Source organism: Staurois parvus, unplaced genomic scaffold, assembly GCF_062004578.1.
Source record: "Staurois parvus isolate SC_StPar_1 unplaced genomic scaffold, SC_StPar_1.0 ptg000243l, whole genome shotgun sequence".
Taxonomy (NCBI): Eukaryota; Metazoa; Chordata; class Amphibia; order Anura; family Ranidae; genus Staurois; species Staurois parvus.
The window spans coordinates 6,108,704-6,132,828 of record NW_028318039.1 but is presented as its reverse complement, the minus strand read 5'-3'; the positions used below and the strand labels follow the sequence as shown (position 1 = coordinate 6,132,828).

The 24,125-nt window shown below is 43.0% G+C and overlaps 1 protein-coding gene across 2 annotated transcripts in view; it reads right to left on the bottom strand.

The window, feature by feature from the left end:
- NDFIP2 (Nedd4 family interacting protein 2) overlaps positions 1 to 24,125 on the bottom strand; it is a 159,218-nt gene that overhangs the window by 88,258 nt on the left and 46,835 nt on the right. Inside the window, exon 4 of one of the 2 annotated variants that reach the window (XM_089680462.1) lies at positions 10,453 to 10,512. The exons of the other annotated variant lie outside the window; for it this stretch is intronic. Within the exon in view, the coding sequence (XP_089536588.1) occupies positions 10,453 to 10,512 (60 nt within the window). The remainder of the gene's footprint in view (positions 1 to 10,452; positions 10,513 to 24,125) is intronic. 2 annotated transcript variants of the gene reach the window in all.

The window sequence follows — 24,125 nt, the reverse complement described above, 5'->3', positions numbered from 1 at the left end:
TACAGGGCAGCACGGGGTGCGCAAAATCACGTGTATATATGTGATTTAACATTTTCGGGTAGGGGGTGGGCACACACTACCCGCGTCGCCATTCGTGGCTGCGGCTGTCAATCACCGGGTCCTGCCCGGTGATTACTCACTGGCGCACGGTGATTGCTGAGCATCTCTGACGGGGAGGAGAACTGTTTGTAAACAAAACAGTCCTCCTCCCTGTCAGCTCATGCACACTACTTTGGATGGCTGTTAAACAGTTAAACAGCACACATTTAACCCTTTGATCGCCCCTCATGTTAACACCTTGCTGCCCAGTGCCATTAGTACGTCAGTGCTTTTTTTTTTTAGTAAAACTAAAAAATAAATCCCAGTATATACCGCCATTTGAAAACGCTATAATGTAAACCAATTAATTTACACGTATTGGGATTTATTTTTTAGCAAAGACATGTCGCACAATACATTTTTGTGTAAATTTATGACGAAATTTGATTTTTTTTATTTTTTTACTGGACATACAAAAAGTAAAAAAAAATTTCTCAAAATTGTCAGTCTTTTTTTTTTTATAGCACAAAAATAAAAAAAATGCACAGGCAATCAAATACCACCAATAGAAAGCTCAATTCGTGGGGAAAAAAGGACGCACATTTCATTTGGGTGCAACGTTGTATGACCGTGCAATTATCAGTTAAAGTAACGCAGCGCCATAACGCAAAAAATGGGATGGTCAGGAAGGGGGGTAAATCCTCTGGAGGGCAAGTGGTTAATCAGCCACAGAACCTGTGTAATTAATATGTGTTCGAATGAGGTGGCAACCCTACATAGCATGTGTAAGCCCCTCTTTTACTTTTCTCACCATAGAGCAGAAAAACATCTAACAAGGGTGTGACTTAAAACCATATTAAATCTCAAACCAAACGTTTTGTATATCGCAGCTTATCAATCATTAGATGTGATAGCTTCATTAGTTTTCTTTTATGTTAGACTTTTTATCCCTCTGTTTTCAGCTGGTAACCTGGCCAGTAACACACCTCCTCTATTAGATTGCCCACACTCTGGATGAAAGAGCAAAGAGACACTTTTGGACAGCAGCATTGTCAGTCTGTGGAGAGGGTAGTGTTTGGTGTACTAGCAGATTTAGATACACTAACAAATTAAGACAAACTCCAGCTAACATGCGTTAACACCTTCGTGCCGGCGCCTCCCGGCCCTTTAAGAGTTTCGGAAGCAGGGAGACAGGGTGGGGTGTAGGGTCATGTGACCGCCATGATGCATCGTCACGGCGGTCACATGATCGGGAAAGGTCCCGATCGAAAGAGGAGATCGGGACCTTTCCGTGAGTACCAGACAGGTGTTCTGGGAGCTCGCAGGGCGCGCGCTGTCGGCACATATGTCCTTTTTTAATAGAACGCAAATGTGCGGCAGCTCGACGTTTAGGCCCAGATGCCGGGAGGCTGCACATTTGCGTTTGGCCGGCATGAAGAGGTTAAGCAGTTACAGCAACAGTTTTGTTCCTTTTGGGATAAAGATTTTATATAAATAAGCTGACAATTGAAAGCATCCCAGTCAGTAGTAAATGGTTTGTCTCCGCCCTCTGTTACATCTGCCGGACAGCATGTTCTGTTGAAAAAACAACAGACTTACTGGCTAGATCACTAGGCGTAAGCTGCAATATAATAATTTTTTTGCTATTGGGTTTAATACTGCTTTAAGTTCAAACCAAAAACACGACAAACCACACAGTAAAAAACACAACGTGAAGGAGCCATGACCATGTACATACAGTATTTGTTCTGGGAAGTGCTTGCTATAAATTGCCAACAAGTGGCTTTCACAGTTCAGCAACATGGCAAGCAAAGGATGGAGTCTAAATATGACAAAACGCCTCTGCGGTGAGAAAGAGCCTGTATGCGCTCAGCATTGACAGAATAATCACCGGAAATGGCAATGCACTCTTGTGCCTAGGTATGAGTGGGGATGATGAATGATTAATGGGCTGCAATTTTCCCAATATGAAATAATCTGGGCAAAATAGCTCAAGTAGGGTCGGGTGATCAAATTCATTACTTTAACAAAATGTAAGGGATTGTGTGGGAAAGGAACACTACAGAAAGCACAAAATTGTTCAAAGCTGCTTTGGCGTGAATACGGTGTGTTATTACCTATATTGTATGAACAAAGGCTAGGCTTGTGAAGTGCAAATCACAATACTTGTTTATTTTCAAGGGGCTCTACAGACAAGAAAAGCATTCGTAGTGCATGCAGAAGTGCGTGCCATTGTGTGAAGTACCTGTTAATGTGTTTTTATAAAGTCTCTTCTGCAGGCCGATGAGCATTTTGCCATAACTCGCCATGCTCATGAGAAGTGATGTACAGTCATGCACAATATGTCACAGAGAAGCAATCTAAAATAATGGGCGATAAACACAACAAGCTAACCCGCTGCTTTCATTTGCAGAGTGTATGTTCGGAGATTTTCCCACAGAATCCAAGCATAAGACACAATCTGGATGGGCAGACCATAGCTGGCAGAGAAACTATCCCATCTTCATTTTGTGGACTGCAGAAAAAATGATGCAATGTTCGCTTTTCACAAAACACACACAAACTACCGTATGTCCCCCCCTCCAAAAAAAAAAAAATTTAATATGATTCTAAAAGTTGTAATGATAAAACAAACAAACACACAAACATGTTATGCCTACCTGCTCTGTGCAATGGTATTGCACAAAGCAGCCCGATCCTCTTCTTTTTTGGGACCCCTGCCAGTGGTTCTGGCTCTTCCCCCCTGCCAAGTGCCCTCAATAGCAAGCCTCTTGCTATGGAAGCACTCAAGCAGGCTCGCTCCCAAGCCACGCTCCTGTTAATGGACATTGTCCATTTACACACGGAGTGTGGCTGGGCCCCATCCCCCTGCTTACTCTTCATTGGCTCACTGGCTGTGACTGACAGCAACAGGAGCCTATGGGGAGAGAAACCTGGGAGAGCTGCTGCTCTCATGCACATTGCTGGATTGAGATGGGGCTCAGGTAAGTATAAGGGGGGGGGAGCTGCACACAGAAGGTTTTTTACCTACATAGATTGCATTAAAGAAGACTTCCAGCCGTTTTTGTGTTTATTAAAAGTCAGCAGCTACAAAAACTGTAGCTGCTGACTTAATAAACACACACTTACCTGTCCCAGAGTCTCACCCCCTTCTCTTCTCCACGATGCCGGCATCTCAACTGTGGGCACCAGGCTGTGACAGCTTGCGGCTTCACAGCCTGGTGCCCACTGCGCATGTGCGAGTCAAAATACGCCTCCTGATTGGTCTGGCAGTCTTCTGAGACCTGTGAAAGTTCCCAGGATACTGTGGGAGCAAGGAGGGGGCCAAACTTCCAGCTCAATTTGCTGCAGCAAAGTGACCCGGAAGTGGGAGCGGGTACCTGTTAAATCAAGGTACCAGCTCCCCCCTCCCCAAAAATGCCAAATATGGCAATGAGGGGGGAGGAGCCAAACCAGCACTTTTGGGTGGAGCTCTGCTTTAAGGTAAAAAAACATTCCTTTAGAACCACTTTAAGGCCTCATGCACACAGGACGCTTTAAAATCGCTCCTCCTCTTAGCAGCGTTTTGGCAGAAGAAACGCATGACTCTTATTAAAGTGTAACGCTTTTACACACATTTAGGCGCCTTTAAATGCAGGTATATGCTACGGCTACTAAAAGCTTCTACAAGTCTATGTGTGCATGGACACATAGGATAACATGGAGGGCCAAAATGAACACAAAAAGCCATCTTAAATATATACAGTGATCGCACGCCATATTGGCAACTGCCAAAATTACAGTTTAAAGTCTTAAAGTAGAGCGGTTTAACTTGTGGAAAAGGCTTTGCATTTTTGATCATCCAGGTCTGAGGTTTACATTACTGTACAGCCAAACTGTCTGCTGCAGGTAATGCCTAAGACTGCCCATAGATGATTCTTTTTTTTTTTTTTTCAGTCAGTGGGCTGAATGAAAAAAATGACTTGATTTCTGCATCCACACACTCGAGATGGATGGGGGAATACTCCCACTGTGCCTTTGTATTCCGACAGTCGGGAGACTTCCCTGAGGTCAGAATACACTGATCAGCGCTGCTGCCTATAGTCAGCAATTTTCCAACAGGGTGGTTGTACAGAAGTCGATTAGTAGATTGACTTCTTCACAACCACCTTGCCCATACATGGATTGAAATTTGTCCAAACAATACTGAACCTGCCGAATTTCAACCCATGAATGAGTAGGGTGGTTGTCAATCTACTTCAGCTTAAATTTAGGTCAAATATTTATTTTAAAAATTAGCACAAGGAAGGTTACTTGTATTTAATGTGAAATGCCTTGTGCAGTTATTGGCTGTCAAGATAGAAATCTGAAAGTGGTTGTAAAGGCTGAATGTTTTTTTTTTATCTGCATGCATTCTATGCACGAAGGTAAAAAAACTGTGTTCAGCAGCACCCCCAGCCCCCCTAAAACTTACCTGAGCCCCATCCCAATCCAATGATGTGTACAAGAGCCTCGGCTATCCTGGGTCTTTCCCTCCTCATTGGCTAAGACAGCAGTGGTAGCCATTGGCTTCCGTTACTGTCAATTACAGCCGGTGAACCAATTAGGAGAGAGCAGAGAGAGAGAAGCTGCTATGGGGGCACTAGGCAGGAGGGAGGGGCCAGGAGCACTGGCAGGAGACCCGAGAAGAGGAGGATTGGGACTGCTCTGTGCCAAACCATTACACAGAGCAGGCAACTATAATCTCTTAGAGTGCTGCTGTAAAAGGGGTTACAAGAGGCAAGTCGAAATTAGATTTACAATAGCTGCATTTAAAAGTAGATTTATTTCTTACTGAATCCATAACTACATTAATCATGAGAATTAGATCTTCCTGGGGTATAGCTGCAGGGCAACACTAGAGCTTTTACAAATAAGCCGAGATGTAATATCTGCAAAAAACAGATGGATGACATTCACATTTACAAGGCTTTTTATCAAGGATGCCAAGGATAAATATTTTAATTGAATAAAGTTCTGCACAGTTGTTATATTTTTAATATGACAGCCACTTGTGAGCAGACTTAGATGAGGAACTACTTGAAATACTGCAAAGATTTTTTTAAAAATGACATTTGGTCTCTCCCTGTTCAGCTTCAGAGGTAACAAACAGAGACTTTTTCCTAAGGACTGCTTACATTTTCAAAATGTCAGATTCTGCAGAGATGCTAAGGTCACAGCAGAGTCTGTCGATCAAGAAAGCCACATGTATGTTTCTCTCAGTGATAAATCATCTGACTAGCACAGTCAGATGGAAGAGAAGTCTCCTAGCATCCCAAGGAGTTTGGAATGCAGACAAATTTCAAGGAAGTTAGAAGTGCTTTTTTTTTTCTTCTTTTTTTTGTCAAAGCTGCTATTTAACTGGCAGGAAATTTGATTTTGACAAACACAAAAATGCCCAAAGAAAAAAAAAAGAAAGAAAACATTTCTGGTGATTTATTTATTTGCAAGCTGCAATGGTCATAACCATGTGCTTTACTTACAAAGACACTTGCCACCCTAACAACAATTTTAAATATATATTATTTTAGGATCATAATTGTATACATGCATGCAAGCAGGACATTTATTTAATGGTGCATGCATGGAGATTGGGGAGGGGGGTCACATTTGTATTATTAAATCATTAACTAAAAGGAAACTGTAGCGGCTTTGGTTATTTAATTTTTAGTACTGTAAGTACATATTATAAACTGATGAGTTAGATGAGTTTTCCCAAAGAGAAACTCAGCACTGGCTGCTTACTGTCCAAGTCTGTTTAAAGTCCAGATGTGGTCCTACATACATTTGATTGTAGAAAGAGATGTTGACAACTTGTATGAAATGTAATACTCTAGCACAGGGGTTTCCAACCCTTCTAAACAAAGGGCATGTTTACTGTCCTTCAGACTTGAGGGGGGCCAGACTGTGGCTATTGGGAGTAGAAATTGTCTTGGCAACAGTGGGAGTAAACAGTGCATCTTTGGCACTAGGGAGGAATAATGCACCGTCATTGGTATCAGTATGAGGAATGGTGTCTCATTGTTGGTGTCAGTGAGAGGAATAGTGTCCCATCATGAGTGTCAGTGGGAGGAAGAGTGCCTAATTGTTGGTGTCAGTGGGAGGAATAGTGCTTCGTCGATGATGTCAGTGGGAGGAACAGTGCCTCACCGTTGGTGTCAGTGAAAAGAATGGAGCCCCATCGTCGGTGTCAGTGGGAGGAAGAGTGCCTAATTGTTGGTGTCAGTGGGAAGAATAGTGCTTAGTCGATGATGTCAGTGGGAGGAACAGTGACTCACCATTGGTGCCAGTAAAAAGAATGGAGCCCCATCGTCAGTGTCAGTGGGAGGAAGGATGCCTTATCGTTGGTGTCAGTTGGGCGAAGAGTTTCTCATCGCCGGTGTCAGTGGGAAGAACAGTGCCTCATCATTGGTGTCAGTGGGAGGAACAGTGCCTCATTGTTGGTGTCAGTGAGAGGAACAGTGCCCCATCATCGGTGTTAATGGGAGGAATACTGTCTCATCACATGTGTCAGTGGGAAGAGTGCCCCATCATCTGTGCCAATAGAAGGAATTGTGTCTCATTGTTGGTGTCAGTGGGAGGAATAGTGTCTCATTGCTGGTGTCAGTGGGAGGTACGATGTCCCATTATTGGTGCCAATGAGAGGAATAGTGCCCCATCATTGGTGTCAATGTGAGAAATAGTGACCTGTTGTTGATGTAACAGGAATTATACCAGTTTATTGTTGTCAGTGGGAGGATTAGTGTCTTGCATTCAGGGCAGGTGTAAGTATATTTGTGTACACAGGCAAAGGTGCATTTTGGTACCCCATGTGTGTTCCAAAGTTCTAGTGCAATAAATAACCCACATAAAATATACATTTCATACAAAAATTCCAGTAAAATTGTGCCATGATAAACGTTTGCAGATCCACTGCAAGCTGTTTGCACTGACTTGAGTGTACCATCGCCAAGACAGATTACACACATCTGCTCACACAAAAATTTGACCTCTTAAACTTATGAGGTCATATGTTTGTCATCTGCCGGATATTTGCAGGAGCTTTCTCCCAAGAGCATCCTTTCACAACTCCATCCAGTCCCAACCACAGGCAACCCCGTATATGCAAAGAATAAAGCATGCTATAGTACAATATCAGGACATACTGTTCTGCTTTATTAAAGTAATGTACTTACAGCAAACTGTTTCTTTTTGAGTGAAGTGGCTGCAAATATCCGGCAGATGAAAAGCATATGTGACTGTGCTGAGCTAGATAGGAGGTGCGAGCAGGGCCGGCACCAGCATAGGCGCTCCTTGAAGGACTCCTGGTTTTAGTGCCGTCAGGCGGCCGCCTTAGCTGCCTTATGTGGACACAGGCCCTGCTTGCATTAGTGGCAGGAACAGTGCCCAAGGGCCAGAAAAAGGCAAGAAAAGGGCTGCATCAGGCCCCTGGACTGCAGTTTCAAGACCACTGCTCTAGCAGCTTCTATGCAAGTATCTACTGTTACAAACTTTCTCAAGTATTCTCTTTCTTCATCTGGGAACACTCAATTCTTTGCTGTTGGCAGTAGAAACATATATAACAATGGGAGAAGACTAGGGGGGGAACCACAGTGCTAGATTCCCACACTGAAGAATAAGTATATATTTTTTTACATACTTTCACTCAAAATAAATATTTACTATTAAAAAAAAAACAATGATTCCAAGAGCACTATAGTCTATCGAAAGAGAGAGAGCACAGCAGTAGCAGCCTGGCTGTTGGTTGACATTGTCTTCTTGAAGCTTCACACCAAGTAGTATGATAAGGGATGAGTCTCTGGAGTGAGATATTCAGATCTGAGTGTAAACTGCAGCTTGAGTTTTAGGGCTCTGTTAAAAACAGACCTATAACATCTGAAAAGATGTGAAAAATGACTGGCCTATACTGGTCTAAAAATAGACACAAAACATTACTATACACATTAGCCTGATTTAAAAAAAAATAAATACATTTTTGATAGCAAGCATAATAAAGAATCCGTTGAAAACAAATGCACAGTCCCTTTAATTACCAAAGAGAATCATTTTGGGAACATGTTGCTGTACAAGAACAACAAAATAAAACCGTGGCAGTGAAAACTTGAAATCTTGGTTCACGAGGCCTCCGGCAAATGCTTTTTTCCATAAGAACCAGCATGAGATTTTTAAAGCACTCACGCTACTGTAATGATAAGATCTTTTCTTTGCTGTGATTAGCTTCTGTCAAGGGTGCCTTAGGTTACATACACTTAAAGTGATTGTAAAGGCTATTTTTTTTTTTTTTTTTAAATAACAAGCAGGTTTATACTTGCCTGCACTGTGTACTGGTTTTGCACAGAGCAGCCCCAATCCTCTTTTCGGGCCCCCTGCCGGTGCTCCTGGCTTCTTCTCGGTGTGCCACCACAAGGGTATCCTATTGTGGAACACCTACAGGCTCAATTCTGATCAGTGCTGCCTGTGTCTACAGACACAGACAATGAGGACCAGCCCTGCTGGCTGTGATTGACAGCAGCAGGATCCAATGGCTCCCGCTGCTGTTTGTGAGCCAGTGAAAGATGGCCAACAGACAGGTAAAACTCACAATATGAAAGGAGATTTTTCAAGTAAGTTTAAATAGATTGTCAAATATAATTATTGTTTGTATTGTTATTACAATGCTGATGTTTTTATGGGCAGTACAAAGAATCTCAATGGTCAAGGAAAACCTAGAATCAGTGGGCAGGTGCAAAGCAGAGGTTTACTTTAATGCTGGCCCACCAGCTTCACATGAAGATAGAAAGGAAGTATGTGTTGCCAGTGATGCAGCCATTTGGAACACAGGCAAACTTTAAAGAATAAGTTCACCTTTCAGAACATGTTACCTGTTACACCCATATTCAGGGTGTAACATGTTATGAATGGCCCAGCCCCCTGCTCCTCTCCACTCCCCCTCTCTGACAGCTAGCAGGGGATCTTCTCCAGCTAGCTGTCAAAATAAGAAAAAAAAAAAAAACAAGGCTGTGTGAAGCTCCGCCCACCTGGCCGATTCACTCATTCACAGTCCTCTGTAAATGAGAAAACTACAAGTCCTGACAGCCTTAGCGGCCACTGGCTTGTGGTTCTCAATAAATTGAAAAAAAGACATGTGCTGAAGAGGTTACAATTTGCCAAAGAGCACATTGACTGGCCTAAAGAGAAATGGCGCAACATTTTGTGGACTGATGAAAGTAAGATTGTTCTTTTTGGGTCTAGTGGCCGGAGACAGTTTGTCAGACGACCCCCAAACACTGAATTCAAGCCACAGTACACTGTGAAGACAGTGAAGCATGATTGCGCAATCATCATGATATGGGGATGTTTCTCATACTACGGTGTTGGGCCTATTTATCGCATACCAGGGATCATGGATCAGTTTGAATACATCAGAATACTTGAAGAGGTCATGCTGCCTTATGCTGAAGAGGAAATGCCCTTGAAATGGGTGTTCCAACAAGACAATGACCCCAAACACACCAGTAAACGTGCAACATCTTTGTTCCAGACCAACAAGATTGACGTTATGGAGTGGCCAGCCCAATCCCCGGATCTTAATCCAATAGAAAACTTGTGGGGTGACATCAAAAATGCAGTTTCTGAGGCAAAACCAAGAAATAGAGAACTGTGGAATGTAGTCCAATCATCCTGGGCTGGAATACCTGTTCACAGGTGCCAGAAGTTGGTTGACTCCATGCAACACAGAGGTACAGCAGTTCTCAGAAACAGTGCTTATACAACTAAATATTCATTAAGTGATTCAAAGGAAAGCAAAATCTTCAAACATTTTTCAGTTTATATAGTGAATGTTTGAGTTTGTAAAGAAGAATACAAACACTGCTATTTTTTTCAACAGTCTAATATTCACTTTTTTTCAATTTCTTTTAGAGGAAAAACACAAATTTGATATATTTTTCTTCATGTTTTGATTTGGAATAGAATGTGTAGTGTTCCCAATGCATTTGTGTGTACGGAAATAAAAGCTATTAGAAGGATTTTGAGCTTTATTCACTTTTTTCAACATACTGCTATTATTTTGAACACAACTGTATATATATATATTATTATATTATATATTTTATATATATATATATATATATATATATATATATATATATATATATATACACACACACACACACACACACACACACACAAATCTGTTTCTGGCTTATTGTTTGATGTCACAGAAGAGAATTACCCATTAGCGTCAAGGTAAAATAGTAAAATATGATATGGCGTAAAGAACAGCATCACCATGCAGCATTGTAGAGAGCACAATTTTTCATCCCACATTTTAATAACAATAACAGATGGGGAAAAGAAGAAAGTTCAAATCTCAGCATGAAACAATTGAAATCAAAGACTAAAATGGTTCCATACCTCTGAAGGACTGAGGAATATTTCATCAAACACACTTCTAGACTCTCTAACTGGGCCGTGCTTAGCATGGAAAACAAAGACACAAGACAAAGAACTGAAGCACAGAAGTAAGGCTTTTGACCTAGAAGTAAATATTTTCACAGTTTCTCAGCCAACAATCACTGAAATGGCATACACTTTCATATTGCTTTGTGAAAACAGGGATGCACAGAAAATCCTGAATCACACATTCTATTATTCGAGAACCAAGAAATGGATATCTATTTGGGATGTAGGGTAAAGAAGGGGCCCCAGAGTTCTTGTGCGGAGTGAAAAACCTTGACTAAATGCTTCCACCTTAACCCCACTTATCTTTGCCACTATACCTATTAAATCAATTCCTGGCAATAGGTTAAAAAATAAATAAATAAATACGCTACTTATGCTTACCAACAAACACTGCAACTGGCCCAAAACTAGAACGTTCAAGTTGTCTTTAAACTGGCTGCAACCAGTTTTTCACAAACAACCTAAACAGGGTGACCAAAAAGACCTCTTGGAAATTTATTTTTTTTGTTTGCTTTTAATATACATTTCTGCATTAGACCCTGGAAGGACCTATAGTTTTAAGCGCTCTTTCACACGAACGTTCCGATCAGGTCCTCCTGCCCGTTTTTCAGGTGGACCTGATCGGAACCTCCATTCTCTTCTATGGACCGGCAGGTGTAAACAGATATGTGTCCGGGGGGGGGGGATAGTGCCCCATTGTTGGTGTCAGTGGGAGTGGTAGTACCCCATTGTTAGTCTCAGTTACAGGAAAAGTGCCCCATCACTGGCATCAGTGAGAGGAATAGTGTCTCATTGTTAGTGTCAGTGGGAACAATAGTGCTCCATCCTGTGTGTCAAATGCAGAAAAAGTGCCCCATCATTGGTGACAGTGGGGGGGAGGGGGGTAGTGTCCACGGGCTGGACAAAGGAAATCAAAGGGCCAAGTCCAGCCCCTGGGCCACAGTTTGAAGACCACTGTTCTAAAGGAAATTACTTGCAAGGGGTGCTCCTGATATGCAAACAAGTAAACATGTAATGAGAGAAATTTCAGGGTTGCAATTCTGACATTCTGAAAATGCTAGTGTGCATTTACCCAGACCCAGAAGTATGCAGTTCAGAAAAATCCAAAAATTTGTCCAGGTAAGTCAAAGTACTGAACTTACAGGGTCAGCACCAGAACCAGGCAACTCACATTTTCAGAAGGAAAGGTCAACACTGGCAGTCTCCTTTAATTCTTCACATTTAAAGCATATATAAACCCTAAAAATAAACTTTTCTTATTCGCTCCCTTTTGTTTGTTTTAACAACCATTGAAAAGGTTTTGTGATTCCTTCTTGAAAAGTGCAAAAGGATACCTGTTGATCTTGTCAAGGTTCTGTCCTTAGACCCCTTCTCTTCTCCATCTACACCTCCTTCCTTGGTCACTTGATAAACTCCCATGGCTTTAAGTACCATCTCTATGCTGATGACACACAAATCTATCTGTCTACCCCTCACCTCACCCCTTCAGTCTCCTCTCGCATTACTAACCTACTAAGTGACATATCGGCATGGATGTCACTCCACTTCCTCAAACTCAATCTTTACAAAACTGAGCTCTTAGTATTCCCCCCAGCCTGTGCCCCCTCCCCTGACTTCTCCATCAAGATCAATAACACAATCATCATTCCCTCCCCTCATGCCAGGGTGCTAGGTGTAATCCTAGACTCTCATCTGTCCTTTCACCCCCAAATCCAATCACTATCCAAATCTTGTAGACTTCACCTCTGTAACACCTCCAAGATACGCTCGTTCCTAACCTCGGAAACCACTAAACAACTTATTCACTCCCTTGTTATCTCTCGCCTTGACTATTGTAACTCCCTCCTCATTGGCTTACCTAATTGCAGGCTATCCCCTCTTCAGTCTATCATGAATGCTGCTGCCAGATTCATCCACCTTACTAACCATTCTGTATCTGCCACCCCTCTCTGCCAATCCCTCCACTGGCTTCCCATTGCCCAACGGATAAAATTTGAAACACTAACAATAACGTATAACGCCATTTATAACTCTTTACATCACCGATCTTGTCTCTAAATATCACCCAAACCGTACCCTCCGCTCCTCGCAAGACCTCCTACTCTCTAGCTGCCTTGTCTCCTCCTCCCATGCTCGTCTCCAGGACTTCTCCAGAGCTTCCCCCATCCTCTGGAACTCTCTACCCCAATTTATCAGACTATCGACTACTCTGCTCACTTTTAGGCGATCTCTTCAGGGAAGCCTATCCTGTCCTCAGCTAATACTGGAATCTTCTACTCTTCCAACCAGTCCATCCCCCAGAGTTACTACCTTTTGTACCACTACCCCCTCCCTCCTAGATTGTAAGCTCCAAGAAGCAGGGCCCTCAAATCCCTCTTGTATTGAACTGCATTGTTGCTGTATTGTCTCCCGTTATATTGTAAAGCACTGAGCAAACTGTTGGCGCTATATAAATCTTGTATAATAATAATAATAATAGTCAGAAATTCATAGCTGAACACGTTAAGCACAGTACCAGGTTTGTCGGTGGTACTGTCAACCAAATGTGACAGGGAGTATAATTTTTGCTGCTGCCATGAAGAAAGGCACCACAGCATGTATACAACCTGGGGCAGCTGCATAATATTCTTTTTTTTTTTTAGATAGAGTCAGGGGGAGGGGAAGTAAAACCACAGCTCAGCTACCTCTTTTTGTCCCTCCTCCCTCCAGCGAACAAAGCCAAAGAGTCAGTTTCGGTCTCCTAATCCTTGGACTAAAGAATGATTAGCTTTAGATTGTAGAGACATGTGAATGGTTGTGGTTGGATAGTTTAGCAAAACACTGGGCAGGGCTGACCATGCTCAGTCAACAAAAGATACTGTGCGTTGTTGGCCCACAGCATGACTTAGGAGCAAAGTGCATTTTCTGCAACAAATATTTTCCTGTACTCGGTCTCCAAAGGGATAAAACTGGAGGAAAGGTGAATATGCTGCACAGATGAACTGCACGTGGTTTTTATTTTGCCTTGAGATTCCCTTTAGTTTTGAATGCCATATATCCTCAATATGGTGCCCTAGGCACACACTAAACATATAGAAAAGGCCACTGAAATTTTCAAACCAGAACGTGCATCATATTCTGCATTCTATCTATAGTATTTAAAAAAAAAAATACTACAAAAAAGAGCCTGTTTACAGGTAGCAACAGCGTTGAAGAGGGTTAGTGGTATTGTAAGTCATACCTCCAACTGTTGCTGGATTTTTACCAAAAATGTCCCAAACCGATCAAACAAAAAAAAAAAAAAATGTAAATGCAGATATGTACTTATAAGAGAATATTACCCAACTTAGTTGGTTACAGTCACTACTTTTGTGTCTGTATTAACTTCTCGCCTACCAATACATTGTCACCCCTTCTCAAGCTGATGACATTTTCAGTGGAGATAAATATATTTTGCTTGGAGCATTATTAATGTAATGAATGAATTAGGTGTGTACTAAATTGGTTTGTAACTTTAAAATAAACATAAATCTGTAACAGATGATCTATCCTTACATGATGATAAAAACCTGGAAGGCCATAAATAGACAAACCATATTCTTAATTTGCAGCTGACCAATTACTTTACAAGTCTATATGAATAAATTGCTGACATGTAACAATATACAGTAATATGATTAAAAGGAGTAAACTTTCTATGCTTTATCCCGTGAGCAGGTGAAACGCGTTAGTAAGGTGTGACATGGGAGGAGAAAAGCTGAAGCCAAGCTGTCATACTACTGGAGCACGTGGCCTGCTGCTGTGTGCTTCCATGTTCCTTTTTCACGGTTGGACAGACCCTTTAGAAGCTGGTACCCCATAGTGATTGAAGTCACCGGGTTGATGTTTAGTGGAGCTTGGAGCAGCAGCTTTTGTGTTTATGGGTCTCGATATACAACAATTGGTACAATTTTTATAAATGAAAACACTTGTTTGATATTGTCATGTGACTGTGAAACTGTAGGCAGTCTAACTGCCCCAGTCATAACTTATGTACACTGTACATTACTGTACCTGTTATAAATCAAAAGTTAGAGGTAGCAGCAATGGGTCCTATGGTCACTCAGCCATCATACAGGCTACTACCCAAATTATTATTTCATAAGGATTTAACATAATTCATATCATAGGCTCATCTCTGGGCAACACCTCTCTCTCCAGGAAGCAGATGCTGACCTTGGATGATGCCTAAATACAGATGGTACAAACCTTCTAGAGAGAAAAGAAAAGAATAGGCATTATCAGAAGAAGTGCTTAGAGGATCTATTTTAGTAATACAAGTAATACAAAACCAAATATTACCATTGGACTTTGTTCAGCTTGCATTCATGTAACATGAAAAAAAGTATATGTGACACTAGATCTGCTTGAAATCCTTGGATGTCAACATCCTGATGTATCACTCATGTACATCATTCAAAGAAATCTTTGCATTTTCTCAATGAATGCAAAGCTTCTCTGATTAGACGAAGTGGTGATTGTGACATCACCACCCCGCCTGTCCACCTCACCTAATCAGTGCCTGCAGGTACAGGCAATACACTCGAGTAAAAACACAAGAAAACTTCATTGTGAATCATCTATTCAACAAAAATACCAAAATATGTAAATGATGAACAGTGGAAAAGTAAAGCCTTAGAAGCTGGTATTGCCCACTTTAACAGAAATGGATTCTTGTTTTGCATAACCGCTCACTAATCTCTGACAATCATTTTTGAAAACTCATCCATGTAAAAAACCCTTCGTTGAAAGATGTTTTTGGGTCTCACTGCTTGAACAGTTCGTTTCAATCAGGGCTTTGACTTAGCCAGTTTATAGTCCCCCATTTCTTTGTTTAGATCCATGTGTTAGTGGTTTGACGGAAACCAGAAACATTATTTAATTTTTGTGTTGTTTTGTTGAAATCAACAAGTGTGTCAAGCAGTCAGCTTGTCTGCTTAAATAAATCTTGGAGTTCCTGTGTCCCGCAGGGGGTGGGAGATGAGGTTGATCTCAGCAGGAGGCACAGACAGCTGGTGTCCTATGGCTGTGCAAAGCCAGACTTGTTGGTAGCGGGGGACTTGAGGCTTGGTTAAATTGAAAGGACCATAAAATGTCCCTTATTGGTGGGAGAAAAACTGTCAGAACGTGCAGAGCTTGGGTCAGGATGGACAGAGTAGCTCATGGCTGTAGGCCTTGCTAGGAGATGCATTGAACTGTGCTTTGTTATTTGCACTGCTGGGACTTGTGGTTCTACACTTTCTGTGCAGCTTTCTGGACACTAGGACTCTGCTCTCCTCTCTGCCCTGCATCCTGTGTATTGGATTAACCCCATTGTGCCCGGACCTCTGTCCTGCATTGGACTCAACCCTCTCTGCCCTGCTCTGCATCCTATGTATTGGATTAATCCTGTTGGGCCCAGACCTCTGCACTGCATCCTGTGTATTGGACAAACCCCCATTGTGCCCGGACCTCTGCCCTGCTCTGTATCTTGTGTATTGGATTAACCTGTTGTACTCGGACCTCTGCCCTGCTCTGCAGCCTATGTATTGGATTAACCCCATTGTGCCTTGACCTCTGCCCTGCGCTGGACTTAGCAAGTTTTCTGCCCGAAACCCTTGACTCCAACTCCTGCAGTGCCTCACTGCTCTGTCCTATTGAACCCTGTGGACTATCGGCCCCATGTTGTCCCATATTGCCATCCTGAGAACCCTACTGTATCGTTGTGTCTTGTGTTGTTCTGTGGACTAGCTGTTCGATTGCCTGCACCCCAAAAAACTCCCCAATAAACAACCGCACGTTGGGATCCATGTGATCTGTCTCTGTGTGCTCTTTCTCTGCGCTCCTAGTTCGTCACAACTGGTTGGCAGTAGCGGGACGAGAGCGCTCAAGATGGCGGATTAGAGTCTGCATACAATGTACACAGAGGACCCGGAATATCGACATTAGATGGCAAGCAGCTTACAAGAAAAAGGCCAAAACATTGGGCCTCAACTAAAGGGGACTTCATTAAGATCAGCTGGTCCAGATGCTGGAGGAAGCCAGTAAAATGGAAGAGTTGGGCATGGATATCGGCCAAGCAGTCTCAAAGGAAGACGGACCAGAGCTTCACAGTACAAGCAGCAAGAGCCCTTGGGTCATATACGAAAAGGAAGAGATGGCCATTCTAGGAAAGGATGCCACCATAGAAAGGAAGCTTTCAGCCACTGAAAAGGCTAAAAAAAAAAAATAAGACAAAAAGAGTGCAAAGCCACAAAGAACCAAGCAGCTGCTCCTGTGCCTGTCCCTGTGGCACAGGAGGCCCAGAAAATATGCAGGAAGGACTTTAAGCCCTACGAAGAACACACTGAAGATGTGGAAGAGTTCTTCCAGGACTATGAATATAAATGCAAACTACTGGAGGCCCCACCCACAGACTGGACTCGCCATATGGCACGGATGCTTGACGGAGGGGCTGCTGAGGCCTACTGAATGATGGACCCTTCAAGAAGCGGAACTATGAGGAGATAAAAAGGGCCGTACTGGACTATTACATTGTATCATCAGAGTCATATCCAGCCCAGTTCCGGACTACTCCCCGCCTCCCAGAGACCTCCTTCAAGATGTTTGCACACAAGTTGTCCTTAGCATGTCGCCGGTGGCTGGAAGGGGAGAAGGCAACCTCCCCAGAGCAGATCATCCAGGCCATCCTGAAGGAACAGTTCCTTTTCAAGTGCCCCCCCCGAGCGCCAACAGTGGGTGCATAAATGGAAACCTGCCAACCTAAAAGAAGCTGCAGCCTTAGCGGATGAGGCCCTCCTAGTTAACTCACAATGGAGGAAGCCTGCTGCCGAGGCACCCTGAGCTGCCAGAATGCCCAGCCCTACACACCTCCCCATTGCCGGATGTGCCCCCAAACAAAGCCAGCTCCACGGCCCCTGCTCCCACCTCGTCCAGCCACCTCGCAGTGGGCCCCCAGACCTGCCTTGGATAGGCGATGTTTTCGCTGTGGGCAGACTGGTCACTATCAGGTCAGCTGCCCCACCAAGAAAAAAAAGACTTTCAGGCCCAGCTCTCCCAAGCCGGTGGATATGTACCCAGCTTCTGAGGAAATGCCACTCCAACGCCAGTCCTCTGGGTTACCCTTGCACCACCCATGCTACAGATGTGGACAACCCCACCATCCCCAGGCTAGATGCCCAAGGAAATTCCACCCTAAGCAGACACAAACCACTTGCCCTGATCCTAGTCTAGCGCCGGTGCCAGGAGGAGAGCACCTCTCACCATCTCAAAGTGAATGGATGCCTCCAACAATAACCAGCGCCCCTTTAGGAGTTTATGGAGTCCAGCCACTTACCCCAAGCTACACGAGGTAAGACAGCAACATTTACAGAAGGTCTGCATAGATGAAAGAAAAGTCATGGTTTCCGGGACACAGGCGCCTTCCTAACCATTGTTGATTCCTGTGTGGTGAATCTGGCAGCGATTGAGAAAGGCCTTGGATTTTCTATCAAACTAGCTAAGGTTGCCAGGAAACCCCCCCCCAAAGGCTACGGTTCTTCTGGATTATGGTTTTGGGGAGAAACATTATTCTGTCGGGGTAATGGCAGGACTACCTGCTGACATTCTGCTGGAGAGTGACCTGGGAGAACTTAATTGTAAGTTTCTAGGGAGTATGACCCAGAGCCACTCTCTGGGAGAAGTGAAAAAATCTGGGACAGACAGAATGCAGGACACAAATTTATCAAGGATTTATCCGGTCAATTATGTAAAGGTTCATGTCAATCCCACCAATGCTCCAAGGTTTAGAGGAGGATCCCTTGGTTTGCAACACAGGTGGAGACATACAAGATGAGCACCCAAGTCCCGTTGCTATAGTTGCAGAAAATGGAGCATATGCAGGCTAATTGCCCCAAGAAATGTAGGGGGGTGTCCTACTCCACAGCTTCGATTTGGTGGAGAGATAATGGTAATGGATTAAATTATCCCCCCAGTGGATCAAGTGTGTGCCTAGGCCAACAGCCTCTGCTTGGGAACTGCTACATGTACCTTGCACAAGGCCTGCTACAGGTTTTGGAAAAGGGGGAGGAGTTGTGATGATCAGAAATATTATTTTATTTTTGTGTTGTTTTGTTGAAATCAACAAGTGTGTCAAGCAGTCAGCTTGTCTGCTTAATTAATTCTTGGAGTTCCTGCCCCACAGGGGGTGGGAGATGAGGATGATCTCGACTCAGCAGGAGGCACAAACAGCACAGTGTCCTGTGGTTGTGAAAAGTCGGACGTGTCGGCAACAAGGGGGCCTGAGGCTTGGTCAATTGAAATGACCATATAATGTCCCTTTTTGGTGGGAGAAAACTGTCAGAACGTTCAGAGCTTCGGTCAGGATTGAACTGCGCTTTGCTTTTTGCACTGCTGGGACTTGTGGTTCTACATTTTCTGTGCAGCTTTCTGGACACTGGGATTCTGCTCTCCTCTCTGCCCTGCTCTGCATCCTGTGTACTGGATTAACCCAGTTGTGCCCGGACCTCTGCCCTGCATTAAACTCAACCTTCTCTGTCCTGCATCCTGTATATTGGACTAACCCAGTTGTGCCCTGCTCTGCATCCTGTGTATTGGACTAAAACCGTTGTGCCCGGACCTCTGCCCTGTGTTAGACTCAACCCTCTCTGCCCTGCTCTGCATCCTGTGTATTGGACTAACCCTGTTGTGCCAGGACCTCTGCCCTGTTCTGCATCCTGTGTATTGCACTAACTCCATTGTGCCTTGACCTCTGCCCTGTGCTGGACTTAGCAAGTTTTCTGCCCGAAACCCTTGCCCGTGGACTCCAACCCCTGCAGTGCCCCACTGCTCTGTCCTATTGAACCCTGTGGACTATTGGCCTCTTGTTGTCCCATTTTGCCATCCTGAGAACCCCACTGTATCACTGTGTCTTGTGTTGTTCTGTGGACTAGCTGTTTGATTGTCTGCACCCCAAAAAACTCCCCAATAAACGCCCGCACATCAGGTTCCATGTGATCTGTCTCTGCACTCCTAATCTGTCACAACTGGTTGGCAGCAGCGGGACGAGAGCGCTCGAGATGGCGGATGGGAGTCTGCATACAATGGACACAGAGGCCCCGGAATATCGACACTGGATGGCGAGCAGCTTACAAGAAAAGGCCAGCTCCTGCGCTCCTAGTTCGTCACAAGTGGGTTTACTGGTATGCTTTGGATCATTAGCGAGTTAAAACATCTGGCCATCTGTTTATCAGATTTTGAACAGAGGGTCTCTCATTCAAGCACACATTGATAAAATGCATTCACAGTTGATTTGATGACTGCTAGGTACCCAGGCCCTGAAGCAGCAAAGCCAACTGCAAACCCATAAAACATTACCACCACCATGCTTCACAGTTTTATGAGGTGATTCTCCTAAAATGTTGTCTTAGTTTTTGTCAGATATGTCTAGTGTTACTGTGAACAAACAACTCTGATCTCTGATCCATCAGTCTGTAGCACATTGTTCCAGAAGTTTTGGTCTTAGCCTATAGATTCAATGGCAAATGTTCTTTTTGGACAGCAAAGGATTTTTCCTGGCACACATCCTATCCATTTTAAACTGGTAAATTTCTTTCCAATTTTAGATACATGTGCTTTGACATCAACGGTTGAAAGTGTTACTTGCAGAACCCACATTTTGAAGACTGCTTTTAGGGTTGAGTGGTCAGCTTTTAGGCTGCACTGAATTGGCTGGGTCAGTCAGTCCTGAGCAACTTAGTAGTTGTTTGAGATCAATCCCTCTTGCAGATTATTTTCCTTAAAGTGAAATGATTGATTTTAATTAATTTGGCAATCTTTTGAAATCCCTTCCAGACCTATATGCATCCAAATCCCTCTTACTGGGGGCCTTATGGTGTTCTTTTTTATCTTGACGTAACGATCCCACTCAAGAGAACACCAAGCCCTAGTTACCCAAGGAGGTTCCAATCATTGGCAAAACACTTGACTCTAATTGTATGGATTTGAAATGGTGGTAAATGCAATGGATTGGCAGAAATAAAATCCTTGTATTTAGTAATTTGACTAAAGTTCAGGTTTAAATAAAAATGATCAAAGTCTATATCTAGGGAGGAAAGGCAATTAGAATTGGCTGCTTGATTTAAAGTGGAATTCTCAAAGTATTTTTCTGATTAAAAAAATGGTAGTCAAAAACAGAAACTGGAACAAGCTTGTGGGTACCCATGGAAAAGACATTGAATCAGAGTATGTTTTCTCACATAGACATTGTTGCAACTAGGCCGTAAACCACAGATACTATTGTTGGCACTATGTAAAAGGTTCCTATAAGCATATTTCAGGGAGCTGCTCATTTTGTTTAAGTTCCCTCCATACATATACATATACACATATATATATTATATATATACACACACACACACACATACATACATACATACATACACACACACAAAATATATCGCCGCAATTCAAAAAGGGGGAAGTAGGAGGCTTAAAGAGATGGCAAAATGGAGTTTAGTCAAAATATTTACTCGACAACAAACATCTGCATTGCCTAATGTACAAGTTGCAGCAACATATATATATATATTTATTAAAAAAAAAAAGTAAAAATAACAACATAGTTTTCCATTAGAATTTGAATTAAGAGCAACACCCCATAAGCAAAGTCAACGCATGACTGTAGATGTCGAGAACAAAAACACAAGGCTCTGAAGGAACAGCATAACCATTCCGTTTCTTCTGAGTACTTTACCGAGACCCCCATGCACATGTGTGGGAGTGACATCAGTGCAGAACGAACAGTCCGGTGGCCAGGACTCAACCCGGAAGGGAGATCGGCTGAAGATGGAAGCCTCTGCTGCGGGGACACTGCACCACTGGAGGGCTTTGTTTAAAGGTAAGTCCTATATAATGTGCTAGTATGCAATGCATACTAGCACATTATGACATTACCTTCCAGGGGATTTTTTTTTTCTCCAGCTGCGGTTTAGTACTGCTTTAAAGTGATAATAAAGGCACTCTTATTATGTCATACTTACCTGCTCTGTGCAGTTGTTTTGCACAGAGGAGCCCCGATCCTCTTCTTCTCGGATCCTACGCTAGCACTCCTGTCCTGACCCCTCCCTCCTGCCAGGTGTCCCCAGAGGAGCACCCAAGCAGGCACGCTCTAGAGCTGCTGCTCTGCTTGTCCATTCACACACAGAGCAGCAGCTCTGCCCTGCCCCCTCTCTTTCCTCATTGGCTCACTGGGTGTGGATAACAGAAGGAGCCAATGGCTCCTGCCATTGTCTCAGCCAATGAGGAGAATGAGTCCCCAGAGAGCCGAGGCTCTCATGCACAAGGCTCTCGCTGGATCGAGATGAGGCTCAGGTAACTATTGGGGGGCTGCTGCACACAGAAGTTTTTTTTACCTTCATACATAGAACACATGAAAGTAAAAAAACACATGAGCCTTTACAACCACTTTAACATTTTTCAGTTATTACTCAAGACAGTGGTAGAGGGGATATCTTTCAGCTGTTAACCCTGTGCTGGTGACAACTCTGAAAGGCAAGATCACCCTACACTTGAGAAGTGTGTCAAATTTCCCAATAGGGACACAAGCAGCAAAACACCCCAAGTATTACCCTTCAAGGTCTGTATTTTAACTGGCCATTAAATATATAAAAACATATGACACTATTTTATGCTGTTATCAATATATTTTTCATGAAGATGTAAATTAGTATTAAACAGTTTTCAGTTTGCATACGCTAAGTAAAATAAACACTCCTCAGTAAACTATTTTTAAAATTATCACCCCAGAACTTGCAGTTAACAACTTTTAGTGCTGCTGTCTCCTACCCTCTCAGTGCTGCTTCCCTGAACTTACGGTCTTGCCATCCTAGACTACGGGTCTATGTGTTTCCATTGATGCACACGTTGTACGGAGACACAGCCCTAGTCCTTGCATGCAAGGACAGCTGTAAAGGACGCTGCATAAGAAAGGAGCCACTCTGAAACAGGAAACCTGGGGAGCAGTATTGGCACCAGCCTAAACTGGAAGATAGGCAAGGATTAAAAGATAAAGAAGTCGCATCCTTAGCAAGCGATTAAATCCACGGCTAAAAGTGCTAAAAAAACTGAGGATTTAATATCACTTTAATACCAGAAATCAAAATATACTGAAAACAACGGAGCAAAAAGATATTTTTTTGTTCCGTGCCATAAACTCTTGCTAAGGACGCATGGAAATAGTCTAAGTGTTTAAAGTATTCCAACTAAACCAAGGCTGAGCAAAATAATCTGCTTAAGAGCTTTTACAATGCAAAAGGAAAGCTGCTAAAGTGCAGAAACTCATCAAATGCTGTTCTCTTTATCTCACACAAGAGAAAGCTATTTCATACTGTGTAATTGAGCTGGGCTGACAGACTGGAAGTGTTTAAAACAACTCCCTGCGTGCTGAAATGGGCTCATAGAACAAGATAGCTCTAAGTACTATTCTCTCACATGACATAAAACATTACTAGATAACAAACTGAACAACGTGCTGTACAATTTCAAACGAGTCCAGAGCTGCTGCAAAGAAAACAAAAGAAGGGAAACAGAATACAGCAAAGGATGACATTCTCGGCACCATCATAATTTCATAGCTAATTAAGAATATGCTAGGCAGCCATCTGGAAAGATGCAGCAGAACAACACTAGAAAAAATAGGCAACAGTAGGATAACAAGTCAAAATTCTGTTTGAAAACTGAATTCTGGCAAAAAAAGTTTCTTTTGCTACTTGTCATGTCAAAAAAAAAAATAAAATACTTGATGATGATGCATATCCCAGTAAAGACTGCTGCTGCATTAGGAAAACGTACTTTTATTCTGCCAAGACACCACTGTAACCGCCAACACACTATCTTACAGTCATGCCTCTATTACAGCCTCTCAACCTTTTTAAAATTACTTTCAAGGCTCAGGGAACCCCGATTAATAATTACTATATCAAAAGTTCACAGTACGTTAGTGTGATGGTCTCTTAGAAGAAGGCCTCTTGCATTTGTGGTCATTGGAAAGACCCTCACCCTTACAGATAGCCAAAAAGATCATTGTTCATAGTGGTTACTCATCTGAGCAGCAGACGTTGCTCACCGCTCAAGGAACCCTAGTTGAGAAAGGAAGCTCTACTATATCCATCATAGCAGGTCGCACACTGTACACCTCCTCCATTCGCAAAACATCTTGCATTCTTTTCACAGAATGTGAATGGAGGAGGTGTGGATGAATGTTACAACCCCTTCCTCCAATCACTGAAAGTCTTGCATATTGTGAAAATAATGCAAGAAGCTTTGTGAATGGAGGTGTACAGTGAGCGACCGATCATGAGGATTGGAGTAGAGCCAAAAATGTATGACTCTGTGCTGGAAGAATGGTATCTGGGCTAAAAGAAAGGTTGGTAAAATGATGCCTGGGCTAAATGAAAGCAAAAGTTTTACTGCACGCAACAGCAGACCACAAAAGGCGCAGAAAACACCAGTTTGACATGCCACTTTTTAGATAATGGTAGTGTCCCCATCAAGGATATTTTTTCTTAAATTACTGTACCAGTTATATCCCCTCACACCCTGAAACACAAAATGTTAATTAAAGCTTAACTAAACATAAGGTGTTACTAAAC